The 23,006-nt window shown below is 40.1% G+C and overlaps 2 protein-coding genes across 4 annotated transcripts in view; both read right to left on the bottom strand.

Annotated features, from left to right (window-relative positions):
* The window catches only part of mtus2b (microtubule associated tumor suppressor candidate 2b), a 30,202-nt gene extending 23,022 nt beyond the window's left edge, over positions 1–7,180 (bottom strand). Inside the window, exons 1-2 of one of the 2 annotated variants that reach the window (XM_044201454.1) lie at positions 6,990–7,180; positions 128–2,178 (exon numbers count right to left, since the gene is read on the bottom strand). In XM_044201454.1, coding sequence (XP_044057389.1) covers positions 128–1,978 — 1,851 coding nt within the window. In that variant the 5' untranslated portion in view covers positions 1,979–2,178; positions 6,990–7,180. The remainder of the gene's footprint in view (positions 1–127; positions 2,179–6,989) is intronic. The other variant, XM_044201455.1, reaches the window with a different exon arrangement.
* A 514-nt stretch (positions 7,181–7,694) lies between these two features.
* LOC122879126 (high affinity cationic amino acid transporter 1-like) lies at positions 7,695–22,593 on the bottom strand. Of its 2 annotated transcripts, none has more exons than XM_044202862.1 (12): positions 22,243–22,593; positions 15,524–15,938; positions 15,285–15,443; positions 14,998–15,169; positions 14,762–14,895; positions 14,459–14,681; positions 13,500–13,639; positions 12,694–12,796; positions 11,844–12,040; positions 11,575–11,726; positions 10,377–10,485; positions 7,695–10,277 (listed from the first exon to the last, which is right to left on the bottom strand). In XM_044202862.1, the coding sequence occupies exons 2-12, from the start codon at positions 15,891–15,893 to the stop codon at positions 10,105–10,107; spliced, it is 1,932 nt and encodes a 643-aa protein (XP_044058797.1). In that variant the 5' UTR covers positions 15,894–15,938; positions 22,243–22,593; the 3' UTR covers positions 7,695–10,104. The 2 variants fall into 2 exon arrangements, with proteins under 2 accessions (XP_044058797.1, XP_044058798.1); XM_044202863.1 differs by lacking the exon at positions 22,243–22,593 and adding an exon at positions 17,706–17,827.
* Positions 22,594–23,006: the final 413 nt, after the last annotated feature.

The following is a 23,006-nucleotide window of genomic DNA, read 5'->3' as shown; positions in this document are numbered from 1 at the left end:
ACTCATATATTTTGTCAATTGCTGCTATTTTGAGCCACAAGCATGTTACTGCACTTCTTAAGCCTCAACCACTAATGACATGGAGTTGTGTCATGTGAGTATATCAAATCAAAAGTCCATTTCTCACCTCTTGGAGATATTTCTCAGGTATATCCTCATGAAAACTGTCCGACTTCCCACTCAGTCTTTGAGGGATGGTGGTGCTTGGAGGTTTCACCCCAGTCACAGCCATTCCTGGAGGATAGTACCCCACCTTCTGCATCTCCTGTCGATATTTGTCAAACAGCAGGTTGGAGGAACATAGCACCGGTGTGGATTTAGGTTGAGGACCAACCTTTGGATCTTTATGAGCTGGCGGGCTGGAGTAAGAAGATAGTCTTAGTTGGAGTGCGGAGGCTTCGAGTGGAGCATCGGCCACTTGTGGTTTTGCTTGAGGATTCTTTCGAACATAGGTGATGATTTTTGGTCTGACATTTTTAGGCTTCTGGGGAGGAGAAGACCTCCTGGGTTCAGGCTCTTTCTGCTGAGGCATGAGTGGTTTGGGGATGCCACTGCTCAAACTAGTCTTACCTGGTGGTTTGACTGTTTGACTTAGACCTCTCTGAGGGGAGTTGCTGCGCTCCAAGCTCAGTGCCCTGATGCCCTGGACCTTGGCTGGCGAACCAGGCGGTCGTCTCTTGGGGGAACAGGAAGTTGTTTTAGGGGAAGTAGGAGTTGCTGGTCGACTAGGGCTTCCCCACGGTTTCCTCCTCTCCAGACTTAGAGAACTGGAGGTGACCGGGTTCTCGAAAGAGCCCTGCTTTTTTAAGCTGTTATCAAAAGAGAGCTGCTTCTTTAAAGTATTCTCAAACGATGGCTGCTTTTTAAAACTCTTGTCAAAAGAGTTTTGTTTTTTCAATGTGCTATCACATGATCCTTGTTTCTTTATGGCTTTGGATTCAATTGATGACTGAGTCCCCTTTGTACCTGTTTTGTGTGAGCTGTAGTTCACATCAGGGGCCTCATCAGCTTGTGTGCTTTTATCCATTTTAGTGTTGCTTTCTTCATGTGATTTTTTTGCAGTGGGTACTCCCTTGTGCTCAGTATTTCTCCCTTGATCACAATCTCGCTCTGAAATGGTATTCCCTGCTTTATGTCTCAGGTTATCGTTCTTCCTGTGCTCATCAATGACATCCTTACATGGAACAACTCCATTGCTTACTTGTGCCTGTGATACCACATCCTCTAAGTGAACTGTTGAATTCAAATTCATGTCCACATCTTTCCGGTGTATTGTGCTTTTTCCAGAGGAGAGGGAGGGACGATCAGCTCTTTGAGAGGCCTTGCCTCTCTCAGTGATGGTGTTGCAAGTCTGGGAAACCAGAGTCAGGTCTTCTGAGATGGTTGAGTAAGGACCAGAGGCAATGTGCCAAGAGTCTGTCGTCTGGGTCCTGCCAGCAGTGCCCATAGCAGTGTCCATGCTTGAAATGGTGGACAGACAGGACACAAAGACATCAGTTTCTGAGCTTAACTCAGTCCTGGACGCCTCTCTGCTCTCCGAAACATGAGAGGCACTGGATTCCTGCTCAATGGCACCATGAAGAATAGACTTTCTCTCTTCCCTGCTTTTATTATCTGTTGCCTGTTCTACTGAGGCTTTGCTGCATGATGAAGGCCGTTTTTGAAGCTCCTTCCGGTCTGCAAGCCCAACAAAGTCCTCTCCCTCCCCAACCAGGTAGGCCTCCAGCTCCTGGCACTCCAGCATCTCGAACTCAGCCAGCTCAGGGTCGTCACACTGGGAGTCCGTACCCCAGATGATGACTTTGTCCTGCTCTGCTGTTTCAGTCATCAGCCCCGACAGAGTGCCGGTATCACCTGTCCTCCCACCATCCTCTGTCTGGATTTCATTGGCGTTGGCATCACCATCAGCCAGCATGCCACCCTGCTGGTTGTTATTCCTTAGCTCCCCCTCACCGAAGTGCTCTCCTCGCTCACACATTTTGGAAAGAGTCTGAGTTTACAGCGCCCTCAAAAGCACTTTAAAAATCAATCATCCTGTCTACCCAACAAAGAGTCTTAGTGGCACAACAGGAGCCTGGAATTGATTTTCACATTTCGTTCCAGTATGCCAGTAATCAGAATGTTGAATATCACGTCTAATTTGGAAGATGGATCTTCATGACATCTAGGGTCATTATCCTATAAAAAACAAAAGATAACAAATAAAAAGATCAACAAAATGACAGATGACTTTACAAGAAAGTATTTAACAGTTGTTAGCTCTTATAAAAGCCAGCAAAATTAAGTAAACACTTGAGTATTTCAGCCTGCTTCAGTATATCACTATGAATTGATGAAGTCATTTATTTTTCAGGCATGAAACATGCAATGATTTGATTTATTTATTGTTTCGGAGCCCTGAATGAACTATTCTCAGGGGGCCTCGAATTTTTAGCAGCACCCCTGCAAAAAGCACAGAACATTATCTTCTCTCTCGTGCCATACTTTTTCAAAAGAGAAGCTTCTTAAGTTGATTTAAAAAAAGGAAATTCCATTAGGCAATTAAATCTCAATGCATTATTACTAATCTGAAAAGTGAATTTTACGCAATGTAACTGAATTTTATACTTAACTAGTAAAACAATATACTCTATGGAGTATATCAGATCACTGGGAACAATGTAACATGTTCTCAGATCTGTGTGACAGAATGTGAATCTGTCTAATCCAGTTTCAGAAGTCATCCATGAATGTATGACAGCAAACAAAACCTAAAACTAGGACAAACCTTACTAGTGGTTTGTTATTTGCCAAAATTATTTTCTTCACTGACAGAAAGCTGTCCAACCATAACAAGAGAATACCATAAACGTGGGCTTTTAACAACGACACCATTTATCAAGAGGACCAGAGAGGAGAAAAGACTGCAAACAAGAGACCGTTAACCTCTGAGGTCAAAGGGAAATTCTACTTCAATTCTAACATTTCCATTTAAACTGCATTGATTTTAACTACATGTTATTAAGTTGAACATAAACCAGGGAATGCAACACTGAACTGATTTCTTTAGGCAAAAAATATTTGCAGAGATGGATGAGCACGAGCATTTGAATTAACTCTCCTAGAAAAGTCTGTTTTATAGCCAACAAAATTTCACTCTTGCTAGAAAATATAAGTGGATAATATTGTCATTTGTATGTGGATACTACTGTCTCTACCTGTGTCTGTGACTAGCGAGCGAACCAATGTGACATTGAAGATGTTAATTTATGCCTTGTTGGGAAGCTTGTTTTGTGAAGTTTTATGCTTGTTTAACCTTCAATTTTCTGTAATCCCTAGCATTTTCCCACTGCATCAGTCATTGCTTACTGTTCCATTCATAGATAGAATAGAATAGATTCACTCCTGAAATACTCCTGAAATGTTACAGATCCCAGAACATATAGTCTACAGCCGATAAAGATGGTGGTAATCTCATTTTACTGCCTGTATCTGCATTTGATATAATGTTTATATAATAATTTAAAAGGCTGTTTAATGTGACAGGAACCTCTGCAAACAGAATAAAGTACTAGCCCCAAATCAAGTGATCTCTGCACACCAGAAGTCATGAGGAACTTGTTAAAGACAAAACTATACTGATGTGTAACTCTTAAGGGTGGAAAGAATATGTCAGTGCCATGTGGGACTGACGTGCTCCGCTGAGATTATTATAGGGGAACTTATCAAGCTTAAGAGTGTCAAATGAATTTAAGGTTTTTGTGCACATGGTACCGCAGTCTGGCTGCTTACTGATCATAAGAGCTGTATTAAATAATTGCTATAGCAACCCAGTGATTATTAGCAGCCAGCAGGTTTGTTCACCTGTTCTGAGCTATTTAGGGTCTCTGGTTAGGTCTATAAATTCAAAGAAACCAGTGGTGCTCCATCTCTGCTGTTCCCCTTCATCTCTTCAGCACATAATAAAGAATGTCTGCAATTGACCTATTTCCCGAGTGGACTCTTGTACAGTAGAGAGCTTAAACAGACCCTCTGATCTCAGGCAGCAACTCTTTCTCACAAAAGCACCTGCACATTAAGTTCCCACCTCGCCATCTTTGCCATCATTCAGCTCTGGTTGTCAAGTTCAGCTAAGGACCATAAATTAACCTCCACATTATTCTTAGTAGAGAGAAAAGAACCCTCTTTGAACCCACTTGGTCACGCCTATTTTATTCAGTTTCAGGTGAAACTAGCTATTTACTTCAGGCAGATTCCTTCCTGAGGGCAGGGCTTATGTAACTCAGAGTAGTTTAAATTTCCAAGTAGTCATAACTGTTAAAAATGGCCTTGATAGTTTTTGTACCTAACTGTTAAAAAATGGCCTTGATAGTTTTTGTACCTACCGACTTTGGGCGAAAGCAGGGTTAAACTGGTGAATTCTCAGTTTGTCCCTGTTAGACTCATCAGTTGCTTAGCATGAAACCTGACTGAATACTGCGCCACCTCATCTCTTCGCTCCCCGTTGATGTCCTAATTAATTCACTTACACATTTCCCTTCTTATGAAAATAAAACTGTGCTGTTGTTTGATGATAGAGTTTGCTGCATGTTTAGAAGAAGAGGAAATACTATTGGCTACAAAACATATATACTATGTTTTCTTACTTTTATATTTATGAAAGTACACTTTCTACACAAGAAATGCAAAGAGGGTGCAAAGACAGAAGCGTCTGTTTGAAGTACAGGCGAACACACTACACTAAATGCTGTCTCAGCACCTGCACTGCAGAACAGACACCAATGAATCAGATTCCCTTACACCTGCCTCTCCCCCGCCTCCCTATCAGGTATCTCACAGCACTGTATGGTTACTGCACCACCGTTCAACCACATAAAGCCACAAACTCCCTCTGGGTAACCAAACAACCGATGAAGCTCTGATAAAGATTCTTACATGTAGCATGAGCATGACACGGGATGACACATTGGATAAATTAAGTTTTGTTTCAAGAGAGAAGCTGCAATCTGGTAACGGGATTGCTTCTGCTGCAGCCATGATTGCTTCTCCATCCCTTACATTGATTTCCAACTCCAAATCAATGCAGTGCAGACCAGAGTACAGACACAACAGTACTGTACATCATATGACAATGGATATGGCTCACTAGTTTGGAAGTTTAAAACTGGACTTTCAAGAGTATGGAAGACAAAAATATCAAGGATACAATAAACAACTGGGGGACAGATAGTCCGTATATCTGGCACCAGATCTCTTAGAAGCCCAAAATGCCCCCTTGCTTGCTAAAATAAATTACACCAATATCTTTTTTCCTCAACCTGCCCTACTTTACTGAGTTAATTTCACATTGTTCTTACTGCGGATTTGATAATGTTCTGCTTCACCGTCTCCCATGCTGGATGAAATAAAAGCATTACAGAGATAATTAACCTTTTTAATTTATTTCAACCTCTTTCTCTTCACAGATCTCTGGAGAGCTGAGCGTCACAGTCAAGGCAAGAAAGAGCAGGATACTGCTTGTCCTACTGACTGAAAAAGTGCAGTGCAAGTACCAGTGAGAGTTACTGGAGTGATATTCTTCACTTCCTTTACCACCCCATTTGCCATTTCCACCGACACGGCACATACTGTTCTACTGTACACACAAGCTGTCAGTGTGCCAGGCTCATTCCTGCACTGGCCCTGTCACTTCCATCCCTTTGTTTTTTTCTTTTTAATTTACCGTCCCCGATTCCTGTCATGTTTATCCTGCAACAGCTGATAATGCTCCTGCAGCGACACCATCACTGCTCAAGGAAGATTGAGGAAATTTATGCTCGCCCCAACAACATGCTTCCATGAGCATGTTTCCCCATCCCCCCATTGTACAGCAACTCACCCCGCCACCTGCCTCCTGATATGCAGCATGATGGCAAGACCTTCATCGGGGCCTCTTATAAAATCTGTGCATCCTTGTGCTTGTGTGACTGTGTGAGTGTGTATGAGTGTTTTCTCAGTGAAACAGAAGCTCCTTCAGTTTTAGCAGTCATATATCTGAAGCAGAGCACAGATCAAGGCCTTCATTTGGCCACCAAGCTTCACTTGATGCTTAAACTGGAATCCTCATAAAATATTGAGGATGGATGAAAATGGAGGCATCGGTCTCCCTCCCATTTTAATGCTTCAGTGGCCCTGACTTCTTTGTGTAACCAACCAAAGCTCACAGAAGATTTTCGGTTGTTGTGACTTAAGCAAATTGGAGCAGCAGCAAACGTGTGTGCCTTTAAGTCCTGCAAGTGAAGGCACACTAGGTGCAGAAGCAACATACATGCCGGAAAAACCTTAATGTGACATGCGAAGGCAAATCTTTCCTATGTATATGTATCATGTTAAACCTGTATAATCACCAAGCTTTCACGATAAGATAATTGAGGCCTCAGTGGTCCTCCCTACTTCACTGTCACATCTTACATAATGTAACAAAAATCAGGCCTTTTGGATGACTGTGGTCACTGAAACCTCACCAGCAGAAATCTGTCACTCCACTATAACTGATGCTCATTCATTCAGCTCATGCTGCCTTGTTCCTCATTTTACAGTTTCTAAGTATAAAGTGCACACATGATCCCCAAACAGGAAGAAAAGAGGAGGCTTTGTTGCTTTAAGGACAGACATTGAAACACAAACATGAGATAGAGGTGAAAGAACACATAATCCAGGGTCTGACCTCACTACACACACACACACACAAACACACACTCTGAGGTGAGCCCACATACAGCGATGTTAGGTTGTTTTCAGCTTGACTGTATGCAACAGCTACATTGGAATTTGCACTCCTGGAAACAATTAGCCAGTGACTGAAAAATAACAAGGATAACACAAACACCACCAACAACAGGATCATCCGCAGTCTCTCCAGCAGATGCAGCAGTGTCAATAAATCCAATTATGACTGCCTCTCATCTGAGAGCGAGAGGGAGAGAGACAGAAAACACCCGTCGTCCCCGGTGTGAAATGGCAGCCCTTACCGTTCAGTCAGGTAATCCGCAGGAGAAGAGCTCGACAGCGAAGAGAAACACGAGGGACACATCCAGCCCGAGCCGTGATGAAGAGGAGAGTCTCTGCAGCATCGCTGGAAAACAGGGAGGAGAGGAGCCTCAACGCCCATGTCAACACGGGCTCAGGGCGCCCCCTGCAGGTGAAATCATCAGTTTATTTCCCCTTCATTATTTAGAGCTACATACAGTAACATGCAGTAGCATCAGACTGGCTACACAATAAACAAAAACATGAATAAAGTTAATCCAGGTGTTCCGTGTATCCAAACTTTTCTTCTAGATAGATAAGAGCTATGTTTGTATCATTATACAAAAGGTGTAGGTTATTGTATTTTGTACAAGGTAAAAATGTAAACATAAATATAATTCCATTATTATTTAGTAGTAGGAGTAGTAATAGTAATAATAGTGGAAGTAGTAGTATTAGTAGTTGTATCTGGAAAAAAATCATGTCATTTATACACTCTACTTTTTTTTCCAATCCAAAATGTTTTGTCATAAAAAAACAGATTTTCATGATCTATAAATAAAAACACTTCTGAACACATACTGAAAATAGTGGAAAAACAGGAATACACACAAAACAGTTAGCTACGTCATGGAAACCATTTATATAACATGCTGGTGGGATGTGTGCACCTCATTTCTCCAAAAATCAAAGACAAAGTCTGTGGCTTTAACTTTCAGCATTATTTATTTATAGCAGACACTATACAAACCAACACATGCTCAACAGCTGACCTTCACCGTTCTGAAACACTGTAAACATGTTTATAACTTAGCAGTGCTATAAAATCGAACTCTTTTTTTCAAGCTTCATAAGGTTTTGAAATACTTAAGTGCAGTATGCAACTGTTTACATAAAGCAGACAGTGTCAAGGACAAACATTCAAACTATTTGTGGTTATATTAGAATGGATGAAGCCTCACATGAGTTTTAATGTAACTACAGAAAAGAGAGATCCTATTCACCTAATGAATGACTTGGATCTTTCAAACAAATATATTACATCTATTTACTGTTAACAGCTACAATACTGTTGGCACAGTTTGTATTAGTGTTATTTACTGTTTGTAAATACTGTTTACTACAAAATATTTTATAGATGAAAGCTGTTGGATGATAGGGTCACAGACAAGTGAAAGTTGTAATATAGGCAGTAACTTTCAAGCAAAATCAAAACTGTATTTACAAGAAAAAACAGATGTCAAATTTTGGAAATTGGCATCTATAAAACAGGTAATGATGCATGTGATTTTGTAATAAAGAACAAAACTTATATGTGATAATGTCCCATGGTATCAAACATCTCCCGGTTTAAATAAAGGCTTGTTGCTTTAATGCACGGTATTTACAAAACAAGTTAGTGGATGGAAAACAGTAACTTTCTGCAGCCTCATCATATTTGACAATGCTGCTTCGATGTCTTAAAATGCAGTTACATACACTGAGTTTATTTACAAAGTATTAGTTAAGTAAAGTAGTTTTTTAAGTAATAATAGTACTAGAACAGAATTTGGCTTCAGGTTACATCAATAGTTTCTTTAAATGGAGCATAAATAGCAAAAAAGAAAATATTTCATCATAAAGTTCATTGAAAAATGGACTCCCATAAAGAGATTTTTCGCCTTGTTGCATTTTCAGTCTTTAGTGAACATACATACCTCGATATGTCGCATTATATTATAGATATTAGCTGCCCTGGGAATCTGCACACACTCACAATCAGCTTTCATTTCCATGATTAAATAATGTCTGGTGTTCAATATCACCAACGGATTGTACTTCATCCCATTCAGATGTCAACTAAAAAGAGAAAATGGTCCACTAAGGCGATATTTCTCTGATAGATTATAAATATAGGCTTTTCAAAATCCACAGTGTGCATTATATACAGACTAATATATATATATATATATATATATATATATATCAATTCTAGCTGGTGATAGAGCAATATCATACCTCTAAAGGTGTAACATTCATTTGGGACATATGCACTTAAAATGAATCCTCTAAAATATTGTTTTTTTTGGCTAGTTAAAATAGTGCAGTTCCCCGATGGAGACAACACTGGTGTATTTGATTCTGGTAAATGTGCGCCGTGAGGAAACCATCAATTAACTAGAATACAAATATTACCATACCATGTAACATCAACTCCCTCATACAGATATACTGATTACAAAGAACTGTACCAGATTATTCAGAGCACCATGCTGCTTTTCTCTGAGTTATACTATGTAATGTAAAAAACAGGCACAGAGTTGTGCTTTTTGAAGTTACAGTGAAATTCTCAGCTGGATTTGAGAATTATTATTTGCTGATTCTTAATTAATGCAATTAATTAAAAGGTGTGAAATAAAGGCATGTGGATTTTAAAAAAAAAACAATCTCCCATATCATTTAGACACTGTAGCCCACCCATGCGCCTCCTAATGCAGCAAGACGAGTAACAAACATTTACCAGGACATCTGACAAACGGATGCAAATTCACCCAAAAAATACAAACATTTCTTAAAATGCTTCTGTAATTCACAATGTCTTTTCTGTACATAGTCAGCTTGTGAAAATGTTGAGCATTTTCAAGCTGGGAGAGCAGTAACAAATGCTGAACTCTTAAAAATTAAGTTCAGATATGTTATTGCATCATTCTGATATACTGTGGATTAAGGAACCAAAATAAAGTTTACTTTGTTAAAACTACTTGTGCTTTGCCTTTGGTTGCTGTCCACAGAATTAGTTGTGTTTAGTGAAACTGATCATAGTGCAAAACATACAAAAATTACTTTTTAGCTAGAAAATATAAAAGCTTTCTGAAATAAATTCTTGGTTTTCAGATGTATGGAGATTTATCTCATCTTTTTAAAACGTTTTTACTCAGCCTTTACATCTAATTAACCTTTTAACTTCTATCCAACAGCCAAATTGGACATTTTTGGCCGGAATTAGGAAACAACTTAATGCTCTGATTTGGAGAAGTGCATAAAAGTCTCTATGTCTCCTGGATTTGCAGCTATTTTGGAGAATGTAGCATGTCAATGTGATGATATGCAGAGTGGATTAGTGAACCTCCTGTTTCTTCAGGAATCTTCATCGTCGTCTCCGGGGGCGTTTTGTGTGTTGTGTAGGAAGGCTTCCTTGTCTGTGGCCATGGGTTCTCCCTTTATTGTGCAGGCTGGCGTATAGGTGTCAGACCTGGTCAACTCTGCCTCTGCACTGTTGCGAATACCATAGCTGAAGTAGATAAAGAAACCTACAAATGGTGTAGAAACATTGTGGCAAAGACATTAATTCCTTTTCAGAAGTACAGTAGAGATAATATTTGACATTGTTGGCCAAAAATCCAAAGTACCGAAGACCATCCAGATGACAAAGCGTATCCAGGTTCCTCTGTCGAGCTGCATCATCAGATAGACGTTGATGAACAAACTACTGACCGGGACAAAGGGCAGCAGGGGAACCTGTGAGGAGTGAGTGCGTGTATTTATCTTTTCTGAGAGTGCGATCAAGGATGTTTTTTAAATAATCTTTGACATGCCAGATAAACTGTTTGTATTATCATGATGCTGTCATAGTGCTGTGAATATGGGGGAAATACAATATATTAACAATTCTTTACATACAAGTGCGCATGCGCCAACGTGCATGCTGCCTGTTGCCGTAGCTCTGTCTTGTCGTCTTACTTTTTCCAACTTCTAGCTTTCCTTTTTCTTCCAAACTTGAGTAACTCGTAAAGAGTTTCCCCTCGGGGATCAATAAAGTATTTCTGATTCTGATTTATGAATTTTGTTTCATTGAACTCAAATGACATTGCCAGTGGTTTTGGATGTTTTAGTCCATTAACCTCCTAAAAACTTATTTTTTTTATGTTTCCTTTGTTTGTATTGTTTTATATAGAGCACATTTCTCCACAAATCAGCCTGGTTTATTTGGTGAAGTGGATGGGCTTGAACAATACACTTTACATTTGTACCAAACTAAATTCAGAAGCATGCCATACATTTAGGGTTATTTCGCATTTTTCAGGCATCCATAGGGTTCCATTCATTTCATTACAGCATGAAAATGTTTTAATGCAGTTGTCTGACTGCATTACCATACAATGAAATAAAAGTGATGAAATGTTCACTATGATCATGGCATATCAAAATTCAAGGAAGTTTCATGACTCTGCAAGTTGATTTTAATAATGAACTAAAACGAATGGAACTTGTACTTTGTACAGTAAATAGTCAGCAATAATGTTAAGTACACACAAAATGTAGTTGTTGGGCTAAAAGATGTGTAGTTGTTTAGCAGGTTAGGACAAATAAACTCTGAAGAGCAAATCCTCCCCCCTCTCCACTGTTTGCGTGTTGATGTTTGCTCGGTTCACTTTTACAGCAGTTAAACTACAATAAAACGGTTTGCTTTTAAAGGGCTATTTATGAAACCGTCAAGTGTACAGAAGGGGTTATTGAGATTTGCAGAGAAAATTACACATCATGCAAATTGTACGTGTGACTGTGAAATAGTGTGAGAAAACTCCTGAGTGAAAGAACACACTCTACCTTGAAGGCAAGCTTGGCCTTGCTTTGCGGCTGTCTCCACACAATGAAGGTAAGAATCAGACAGACCACCATGATAATAATGAGGACACACATTGACCAGGGTGCCAGCCCTCCATGAACAGCTACAACACTGAAGACACACACCAAAACACCTGGAGGGAAAAATAAGACAGTAAAGAGAGGTCATCAGATGATATGCTGAATAAGTAACCAGGTGAATTATTCAGGCACTTTCATCCAGTTTTCTCTGGGCTTTGTATGTGTCTCACCAATTACACTGGTGCAAATGCTGACGGCAAACCCGGACAGAGGGGACGGCTCCGTGTTTGAAGGGCAAAGTAGATTCTTGATGGTGAAGCGATCATCTGGTTGTGGTAAAATGTCAATGTTCCCCTCGATAAAAGACTCAGGTTCATCCTGAGTGTTGGCCATCTCATAGGCCACGCTGGGCTGTTCAGGCTGGTACCTTCAGATGGCAAAGCAGACAGTTAAAACCAGATGTAGAAACTGCGGGACTCCCAAAAATGCTGTTCACTAAGGCTGAGGACACACAAGAAGATGTTTTAAATCCTAACCAAGTTTAAAAACACACTACGTCACATTCACTATGAGGGGTTTTACAGATGTTTCTCTCTAGTGAATATGCTACAAATGATTAGGATGATTCAGGCTAACATGCATTAAATTCATGAAATGCATAAAATCCAAAAAAGGGCCTATATTTTGGGCTGACACCTTTAAGTAAGGCTGGAAGTCAGTAGGTTTAGGAAGGGAGAAGATTCCAAATTATTATCTCTGAAGCATTAAAATTATATTTATCTTTGATAAACTCTCAATGGCTATTTTCATCCTCAAAGACTCCACGATCCTGTATTTGAAGACTGCGTGTTTGATATCATCGAGGCAGCTCAGATCAGTCGTCTAGTATCAAACAGAAATGGAAACTGTGAGTGTCTTAAATACTTGCACACACATTTGGACTGAGTGGTCTGACTAGTGTCTGACTGGGGATTTCCTTCCCAGTGAGAGGATGTTCTAATACGGTGTTATTCAGCCTGGTAATCCTCTAGTGTCCTGTCAACCTTAGACTGGATATATAAGCTGAGAGATGATGAGTACCTGAGGACCAGCACACAGGCAGCCACCAGAGTATAGGCCAGCAAAGTGCCAATGGACATCAGGTCAACCAGATCCTTCAAGTCAAACAGGAAAGCCATCACAGCTGCAGGACACACAGGAGAAAAATACACATTAGCAAGATGATAGACTTCTTCAAACTAATCCAAAAGGTTTAAAAATGCAAAAAGCACATTCACCACAATATAATGCAGATTATTTTTAGATAATTCATAGTTTTAAAATCAATAATTTTCAAACTATTACTGTACAGCTCCATTTATTTACAATTGTAGGTGATTTTTCTACCATCCTCCTTCCACAAGAGGGCACTGTTAGCTTTGGCCTCCAAACCTACCAGAGATAAGCCCTGACACCAAGGTGGAGATGGTGGGCATCTTCCTCTCGCTGACACGTGCCAGAAACGAGAAGAGCAGACCATCGCGAGCCATAGCAAAGATAATGCGTGGAAGCGGAAACATGGAGCCAAGGAGACTAAGCCAAGGATGGAGGAAGGAGGAGGAGGAGGCAGAGATTTTTAACTTTCAGAAAAGTTAGTGAGCTCTGGTTTCACACAAGGCCTCACTTGCAGCCATTCTCAGCCCGACATCCTGATAAACAACGCAGGATTCGTTTGCCTTTACTCAGGATGTTGCTGTGTCAGCTTGAAGAAAGATGAAATATTAAATTTGCAGGACTATCTATGTTTTTTGGTTGAGTGCTTGTGGTGAGGCCATGTGTACCAAGAGTGTCTTGTAGGGTTCTGATAGGAACCCCAACCAGTTAGTAGGTTTAGGTCATGAGCTCACCTGCCACAACACCTGATGTTACTGTAGCTGTTAGAGGGGTTTTGGTTCGTGGGCTGATTTTAGCCAAACATTTGAAGAGCAGACCGTCTTCTGCCATGGCCCAAATCACTCTGGGCATTGGGAACATGGAGCCTAGTAAACTAGTACGGAAGAAAGAGAAAAAAGCATGCCGTGCAAGTGAATGCACGCAGTTAGAAAATATAACGGGACACATTACAGTCTAATAATATATTGTTTGCTTTAGCATTAAGATTTCCCTTAACTGGAACTAAGGGGCACAATCCATGACATCAGCCTCAGACCAAAAGTATATAAAAAATTGTACGGGGGTGTTCACATACTCAAGGCCAAAAGACCATCTAAGGACGAGTATCAAAACTTAGCTTAGGCTATATAATATTCAGTAAATATTCTCTCTGTTAATCTGCTATAAAACAATAACACACACATGCAAAAAATACCCACAATACATAATTCTATGTCCGCATCTAAATAAAATTAGTCTCAAAAAGTATGTGAAGCTGAATTAAAGATACTCTGTGGAGTTTTTGACCACTAGTCAACAAGCAGGTGACACGATTTGTATTCCTGCCAATGGGTTCACACTTCATTTCATTGATCTACAGGTGGCGGTAACGCACCAACAAAAGGCAGGGAAGACTGCAAGCATGTAAACATGAATGTAAACAATGCAGGTCCACAGGGTTTTTTCAGCATTCATAACAATCGCCTTTAAAGAAATAATCACAAAATTCACTCTCAATAGATCAGCTCCAGAATCTGTCATCTGGCACATAAGCAAGTGCCGTATTATTAATACTACAACTAGGTCACCTCAAGTACTGAATTAAACAAAAGAGAATATAATAAAATTATATATTCAGTGTACTGTTAATGAATTATTCATTCCTGAAAAAGCTTTTACAACTTTGCATGCTGGCAGTAGGAGAGCCTCTTACCTGGTCGACAAGGCACATAAAGAGCCAATAGCCACTGCATAAGTAGCGCCCTCCCAGCCCACATACATAAAGGCCACTGGCAGCGGGCTGTTCTTGTCCAGCAAGTAGTAAGGCATCATCACAGTGAGGGCCGCGGACACACTGAAGTATGCCACAAAACAGATAAGGAGAGAGGCCACAATTCCAGTAGGAATGGCCCTCTGAGGATTCTTCACTTCTTCTCCTGGGGAGGAAACGTAACTGGAGAGGTCAGAGGATAGGGGTCATGTGCGTTGATTATCAATTGAATGTATTCCCTCTCACCTGTAGTGGCAATGCAGTCAAACCCTACGAAGGCATAAAAACAGGTGGCGGCACCAGAGAGGACTCCAGTCCATCCAAAAGGCATGAAGCCGCCTTTACCAAGACTTTTTTCTGATGGTAAGATGTCAGACATACTGGAAGTAAAGGGAAGAAAACATTTGCTTATTCAAAACACAACACTGGCGTATCATTAGGCACATTATACATTTTGGGAATAAGCTCTTCATTTCACCTACTTAAGGCTAGAGTTGCTGGTGGCATTGAGGATTTCTTCAGGGTTCACGTTCCAGTTTTTAATGTTTCCTTTGACCAAGCCAGAGATGACCACAAACATCAGCACCAGTACATTGATGCAGGTAAATATTTTATTTACCAAGGCTGACTCCTTTACTCCAAATGCAAGCAGTCCTGCAAGCAGTGAAAAGATCAGCCAATGATATACAATGATGTACAATGATGTACAAAAAAAAAGGAAAACAAACAAGATAAAACATGAGAGAGATATATCCGAGCTGCTCCTCACCTGTTAGAATGATTATGATGAAGACAGCAAATATGTCTGGATACTCTGCCAGGAAACCCGGGGCGTTCATGCTCATGTATCGTCTGCAGAATTCCTCAATGTGCTTTCCAATCAGCTCATCAAAGGTTGCGCTCCATGCTCTGGCCACACTTGAAGTTCCTGTGGAAAGTATTCATGTAAACTGAACAATATCTGGTGTAGCAACCAACTCATTTCCTTCCTTATTTAAAGTGTCTCACCAATGACATAAGAGAGGATGAGGTTCCAGCCTGTGATAAAAGCCCACAGTTCTCCAACTGTCACATAGCTATAGAGGTAAGCCGAGCCAGTTTTGGGGACACGGGCTCCGAACTCGGCGTAGCACAGACCAGCGAGGACTGAGGCGAGGGCGGCGATGAGGAAGGAGAGGACGATGGCAGGTCCAGAGCTGTCCCGGGCTACAGCGCCAGCAAGCACGTAGACTCCAGCACCCAGCGTGCTGCCGACGCCCAGGGCCACCAGGTCAAATGTGTTCAGGCATCGAGACAAGCGGGAGTCTTCTGTGTTACAGTCCACAACCTTCACCCGCAGGAGCTGCTTCCCAAAGCCCTTTAATTTCGCCAGAATCATCCTGGCTGGCACTCTGCACCAAAAGCTCTACAGATGATAATTTACCTGTTGACAAAACATGACAGGAATGATGCTTAGGTTACTATGTATTTCAATACAATATAACAGACAAAGGAAAATAACAATAAACTATGGTGCTGTTCCAGTCCCATATCAAGTAACTCTTTGTTCCTTGTGCTTCTAACTTTGATTTGATATTCTAAGAAATAATAGCTTAGTGGATTAATACCAATAAACTAATGATGACAAAGTGCTAACATACCAATGTGATATTTTGTCATGTTCTTTTTTGGGGGGGGGCAACAAAAGCTTCTGCCCATTGGCATTCACAGTAAAGACACTCCATTTTCTGTTCAGTGGTGGAGGACATTGCTGTGAGCATTTGGACGTTGTCGCAAGACAAAAATGAAAATGAGAACAGTACTATTGATGCATTTTGCATCATAATGGGCAACCCAATGTAATAAACAAGCTTACTGGTCCTTGCAGCGAAAATGTGACTTCATTCACTTTGTTCATGTCAATGATGCAAAATCTTAATTCATTGAGGTAGAGTCTGGTGTTGAATTTCATACTGGCTGCCTTTAGACATCAAAATAAGTCACAGATTACACAACAAGCTGCTTTAAAACCCTCCATCAGGACACAAAGGAAATGACCTTACAGATGAGTTTGAGTTCTTCATACCAAATGTGCAAATGTACCATTTTAAAAGTGTGGGTATGAATAGAACACATTCACCTCAGGAGAAAATTGAGAAAAAGTACGGACCTATTGGTCTGTACACAAATCAAAATTGTCCCATAATCCTTTGTGCCTTGTCATTCCAATAAAAAAGGAGACATTTTCTGAATGATATGATTCAGAAACAAGTTCAAATATGTTTTTAACACGTATTTACACTGACATAAAAGCTAATGTAATGTAATGTAAAGCATGCAGTGAATACATTCTATACATACTATTAGCAATGACTAGAATGCAATATTAGTACTTCAAGCTGTACATTTACACGTTTTTGTTTAACAAACTGTCCTGTACATTTAAATTTGAGGATCCCAAGTGCTGCCCACTCTCATATTGTTTTGAAAACGGCTCTGACCAGACTGTTTTTATGGAAACAGCAAGGCTCAAAGTTATGATCAAGTAAGGACCATCAGTTTCATACTTAATGGTGCTGAATTTGCATACTAACATTGCATATAGTTAAATATTAATAGTAATGCATTTGCATTTAGTCTGAAGAGGTCACAGCTTCTGGTTGGACATACCATAGTACGCATTATATTCTGCATTGTACATGATCCTTCAATATGTGGATCATACTTTAAGTATGTAGGATGAACTAACTATTTGGGCACCTATTATGTTCAAAGAACTGCAAAAGCTACAGAGATATTACTTCTTCCAAAAGATACTCTGTTCTCTTATTCAATTACTATTATCTGATTTCAAGGTATATTGTTACAGGTTAGAGTGCAGGCAGCCGTAACACTCCCCTTCTGCTGATTCCCAATAAGGATGAGCCTACTATGCCAATTGAAGTCACACAAACAATTTCTTCTTCAGATATTGTAATGTGAAATAATACAATATCAGTAGTAATGGACTTGTCACATTTTATATCTCACTTTTGATTATTTAATGGCAAAACAGACCAAAGGTAAACCAAATGATGCCAAACAATAACACTATATTTTGTAATGTGCAGGGCATAATCCTGGCAATCCAAGATCAAATTTCAAAGCCTTATCTAAAACAGCACAACAGAGACAGGTATAGATTCGCCCAACAATGCAGACAAGTACTCACTTTCACAACACAATACAAAACAGGATCTTCTGTTTTCACTGGCATACACAGTTACTCTTCTTTCAGTTTATAAATCCACTCGACCACTTTCTCCAGAGTGTTGCTGTAGACTCATTTCCAGTCAGTTTCAGATGAAGAGAGCTGAGAGAGACGTTTACAAAGCCCTGGTTTGACACGTGACGCAGACGCCTCTTAGTGTACAAACCATTCAGGTGTCCGGCTCACAAATAGAACAGTGAGACATCACATGGCCTCCGAGCTCAAGACGCTCAGTGCAGCTGTGACGACAGCCATATTCCCCACATGCAAGACCGACTGACTCCGACAGGCTCTACTCATTATAGTTAAGTCATGAATACAAGACAGCTAGAAAAATATGACTTGATTGCACTCTTTTACCTTCTTACAGCAGAAATATAGTAATTTTACATAAAATAAATACAAAGACTGAAATAGGCTGATTATAAATTTGGCCTGTATTAGGAATTATAATCAAATAAGACAATATCAATCACGTGCTTTGTGAATATGCAGACGCACAGAGGGGTATTTCCACTACATATCAGGAAGTTAGGTGTAAAAGATTATTCCAGAAAGAAGACAAGATGCATGGACTAAATGAGCCAAAAACTGTAGTTGAACAGTTTTGTGTTGTCTATCTAGGTAAAGATGATTCTGGACAGAAAGCCAGACATTTCATTGGGCCAAGAGTTTGATTAGACCAACATGCAGAAGCCAAAAAAACCCTGCTGAATGTACATAAAGCTAAAACTAGAAAGGAAAAACTGCATCTGTAAATGTGTACTTCTCACAATCAGTCAAAAATGTGAACATGTGAGGGTATGGAATGAAAAAACATTATCATCCCCCCACCTACACGTGTCTGCCCACTTTATGTCGCCTGTTTCGCTTGTCTATGTTGGTGTTTTGCTATGCTTCGCTGTTTTGATCTGTGTGAGTCTGGTTCTTTTTATGCATTGTAAGGCGACCTTGGGTGCCTTGAAAGGCGCCCACAAATGAAATATCTAATCAGTATTATTATAATTATTATTATTATTATTATGAAAAAATACATCCTTAAATGTTGCGCAAGCGAGAACATTTGTTAAATCGCAGCTCAGGCAAAAAGGGCGAGAACAGCCAGTGGTTCAGACCTCACCGCAGAGGCATACTGTAGCATGCACGAGATGTGACATGCAGAGGCTGAGCTAAAAAAGGAGGGTGGGCAGGACAGGTCCCTGCCCTCTTCTCAGCCAATCATCGAACTGCTCGTGACACACAGGGGGCATGTGGGTGAATTTGGAATGGCAATAAGTCACATGCTTTTCATTATTTGGCCTGAGGGAAATACTTTTGCTCCTTCAAATGTCTTTTATGTTAGCTGTGACATTGTTTAGTCACAATAGGTCATCAAACAAAACTTTAATATATGACTAATAAATGACTATAACCTCAAACCACAAGCAAATGGGCTCAGATATCGGTGGAGCTGGCATAGACCTGGTATTTTAGACATGTAGTATTGTAAAAGTTTCTGTAGACATTTTCATTGATTCTTTCCATGTTAATGTTAAAGATAACATCCTTAAAATATATAAACTCACTCAGTCAAGCATTAATACTGGACCTGCATATCTGTGTAGGCTGAATTCAAATTATGCTGCAAATGTTACAGCTATTACATACAACTGACGGACACCTGCAGAACCACCTGTGTCTGGGAAAACCGCATTATCTAATGATTCAAGTATGCAACTTGACATTTTTCCCTGCATGAATTTAAAAAGAAGACGACAGCAGTTAGCCAATTCAGGGACCACTGAGCTCCCACTTGGCATGTGAAGCATAATTAGCAGCACTACAAAAAGCCCACCTGCCCTTGTGGTGTAACTCGGGATGGAGCAAACAAAGTGCCATGTGAGGGCGATCATAAAACAGACAGCTTACACAAGCCAAACAAACTTTCCTTTCCAGGGATTTAGACCTTAGTGACACCTCTAGGGCCACATTGACCTTGTACCATTAAAGCTACGAAGAACAGAACAGAACATTAGAAAAAGGAACAACATCTTTTTCTATTATTTTTTCAGTTTTGCTGAGATGTTGGTACCTTTACAGACGGAGGCCACAAAGTGGGTTTTGACCACACATGTAATGTTTCTTGCCCTTGTAGAAGAAAACAGAAAAAATTGAAATGAATGACCCAAATCCACTCAGACTTCAAATGGAAAGGATCATTTTCATGACGCAGGCAGATAAATGTCACTGAGGCCTGAATATCTCAATTTCTTAGCAGTTTAAAGCCTGAATGTAAAACTCTGTGAGAACATGTTTGAGTTTTTGAACTATTACATATGAAGAAGAGTGTATGATGAACACATTTTGAGACATTACATGTGTTTTGTACCTTTGTGTCTCAAGATTTGACTGATACTGTAACTGTGTATCATCACATACATAACTGTATATATTACATAATTGATCGATACTACAGCGGCTGACTAGGAGAAGCCTATGTCCTGCCCATTGGTCACATAATAAATATTAGCACAAAAGGTCTACTTCAGTCCTTATAACTGTCACTGACATAATGCCTTCCTTAGCCCCTTACCCTAACCTTAACCATCCCAACTAAATGCCTAACCTTAACCCTTACCATAACCTAATCGTGACCTGTACCCTAAAGCCAAGTCTTAACCCTCACAAAGCAGTCTCTACCCGTGTGCATTCAGGTTAAAGTCCCCACCAGGATATAAGAACATGACACACACACACACACACACACACACAGTACAGCCAATAATAGTTTCATCCATGATGTAGATTGTGAGATGTTGACACCCTAAGTTTAAAGCCAGGTGCAGTGTCGCAAACAGTCTCCGTTAGAGCTCAGCTGACATGACCTTGCAGGCTTCTCACCGACTCAGTGTTTACATTCTGTACCTATTCTGTATTCTGTTTGTACTCTGTGACTTTAAGCAAAATCATTAATGTCACAGTGACACCAAATACAGCATCTACACCATAATGTTCATCCCCAAAACATGTCTGACTGATGTTTCACAGATTTTATCTTCACACATGTGAATATGAGTGTGTTAATAGTTAAGGCCTATAAGATAGAGATAAGCATCTGACCACTAGCTGATATATATATATATATATATATATATATATATATATATATATATATATATATATATATATATATAAATCTTAGCAATACAAACTTGTTATATTCAAATCTGTGTTCTGTGTTAGCTCTCAATAGCTATTTCATTTTGTCGCCACTCCTGTCCTGTTGCCTGTAAATAGCATTGGAAATAGGCGTGACCAGCCTTTGTGCTGTGTTGTCAACAGAAAAAGCTAAACTTACAAACAGGTCTTCTTTGGAATGTAGCCAAAAAAAATATTTATGAACTAAATCAAAACTATAGTGGAAATTACTCTTAAATACTTCCTCTTTAGTCAATTTCAGGATTTACAACTAAACAATAACTTGAATTGATTTTCAAATGTTAATCACATTTAGGCTAGTAATTTGAAAACATTGTACACATTTCAAAACCATTCAGTTTATTGTGGAGTAACATTAAACCATGCAGTTCATTGTGAGGAGACATCAGTCACAACATCTTGAGGCTCATGTATCATCAGCCTGTCACTTAAGCAAAATAAACAAGATATCAACATTTCTGCAATTTCTACTTTCTCCTAGGCTAAACGTAGGCCTCTGCTGAGTTCCAAAAAGTTTTTTTCAACTTCTTCTGGGATCAGCAGGCACATGTGCTTCGATAACTCAATATCGACAAATCTGATTGGCTTACAATAAAAGTGTGATGTATGCAACAAGCAGCTGCACTGGAAGAAAAACAAACAAACAAACAAACAAACTACATGTAGTTTGTTTGTTTGTTTGTTTTTTGACTCAGAAGTTGCAAGTGGGCTTATATGGTACATGGGCTTAAGAGGGACGTTTACCATAATCAAAGTCTTCTACCCACATTAACATTTTGATCATTTTTCCATAATTTAAAAGCCACAGAAAACTTAATAGCAGTGATGGGAAATGTAAGAGAATTAAATGATTACATTTAATTACAGCGTGGGTTATGAGTTCACTCACAGCAGTGGTGGAAATGCACTGGAATTATGTGGCGCTACAAAAGGCAATGTTTCTCCTCGTGCTCACAGCTGTAAACATCCACACAAAATGACTTTTAATTCACTTCTAAACACTGTATCATTAGTGACAATCTTTGCGCCGCACTCGGCTGCTTTAAAGTCTGCTGGTATAAAGAGAAAAGTACAGTAGCTGCTCCCAGATGCCCTCAGGTTATATTGCATCAGCCGGATAAGTCCTTCCTCCTTTCAGACCATGTGCACTGTTTCTTTATACACTTAGCTGAGAAGCAACCACTCTGTTGCCCCCACCCCCTCCAACAAACTTGGGGGGGCGCACCCAAAAAAGAAAAAAAAACAACAACTTTCATTTCAAAGAAAAAGTCATTGAATTATTGAACTTTAAACGTCTTACCTTCTTTAAGAAGACGCCAATCACAAAAAGCTGCTGCCTCTTTCAGCAATGCGTAACTCCTGACAAAAGTCGCGCGCAACGCTTTCATCAGCCTCAAACTTCTGACAGATGGCTTATTGGGAAGCATAAACACAGAGACGTACGGAGGTCAGGCCAGCCCACGCCGTGGATGTATGAAGAGAACGGACACGTACAGCGAGAAGACTGCCCAGATGTATCTGGCTCCACCCGATTAGTAAAGAAATATCAGATTCTGAATCTTTCTGCAAAGACCACCTGAAACCGCCAGATGGCGCTCGTTACAAGCACATGCCCCTCCAGCTCCTCCAACGGATGTATTTGAGGCAACCTGGAGGGTGATCAGAAACAGCAGCATACACTTAATTTAAATTTGGCTCTATATCAGTGTGCATATGTTGACATCTTTCCCTGCTGGTCCTCCGTCCTTTAATCGTTGCATTCAAACCGTCACATCAACACTGGATGATTATGGATCGCTTGTGAAGCTGCATAAGTCTCAGTGGGGAAACAAAGCTGTTACGCTCCACTCTCTGAGTTTCCTGCTGTGGCTGCAGAGCGGTACCATGTTGTGATCCTCTTACTTCTGCCTGATTCTTGATATACAGGCCCAAAATCTGTATAGGATTTGGAATTATCAATGCAAAGGGATCCTTACAGACTGCTCAGCATACAAAAAGGAAGCCACACCAGTCATGACTAAGCTCCATCCAGCCTGGGATGGACAGATTCCTTCCAACCAGATC

The sequence above is a fragment of the Siniperca chuatsi genome, linkage group LG7 (genome assembly GCF_020085105.1).
Source record: "Siniperca chuatsi isolate FFG_IHB_CAS linkage group LG7, ASM2008510v1, whole genome shotgun sequence".
Taxonomy (NCBI): domain Eukaryota; kingdom Metazoa; phylum Chordata; class Actinopteri; order Centrarchiformes; family Sinipercidae; genus Siniperca; species Siniperca chuatsi.
This window is presented reverse-complemented; position numbering and strand designations above follow the sequence as displayed.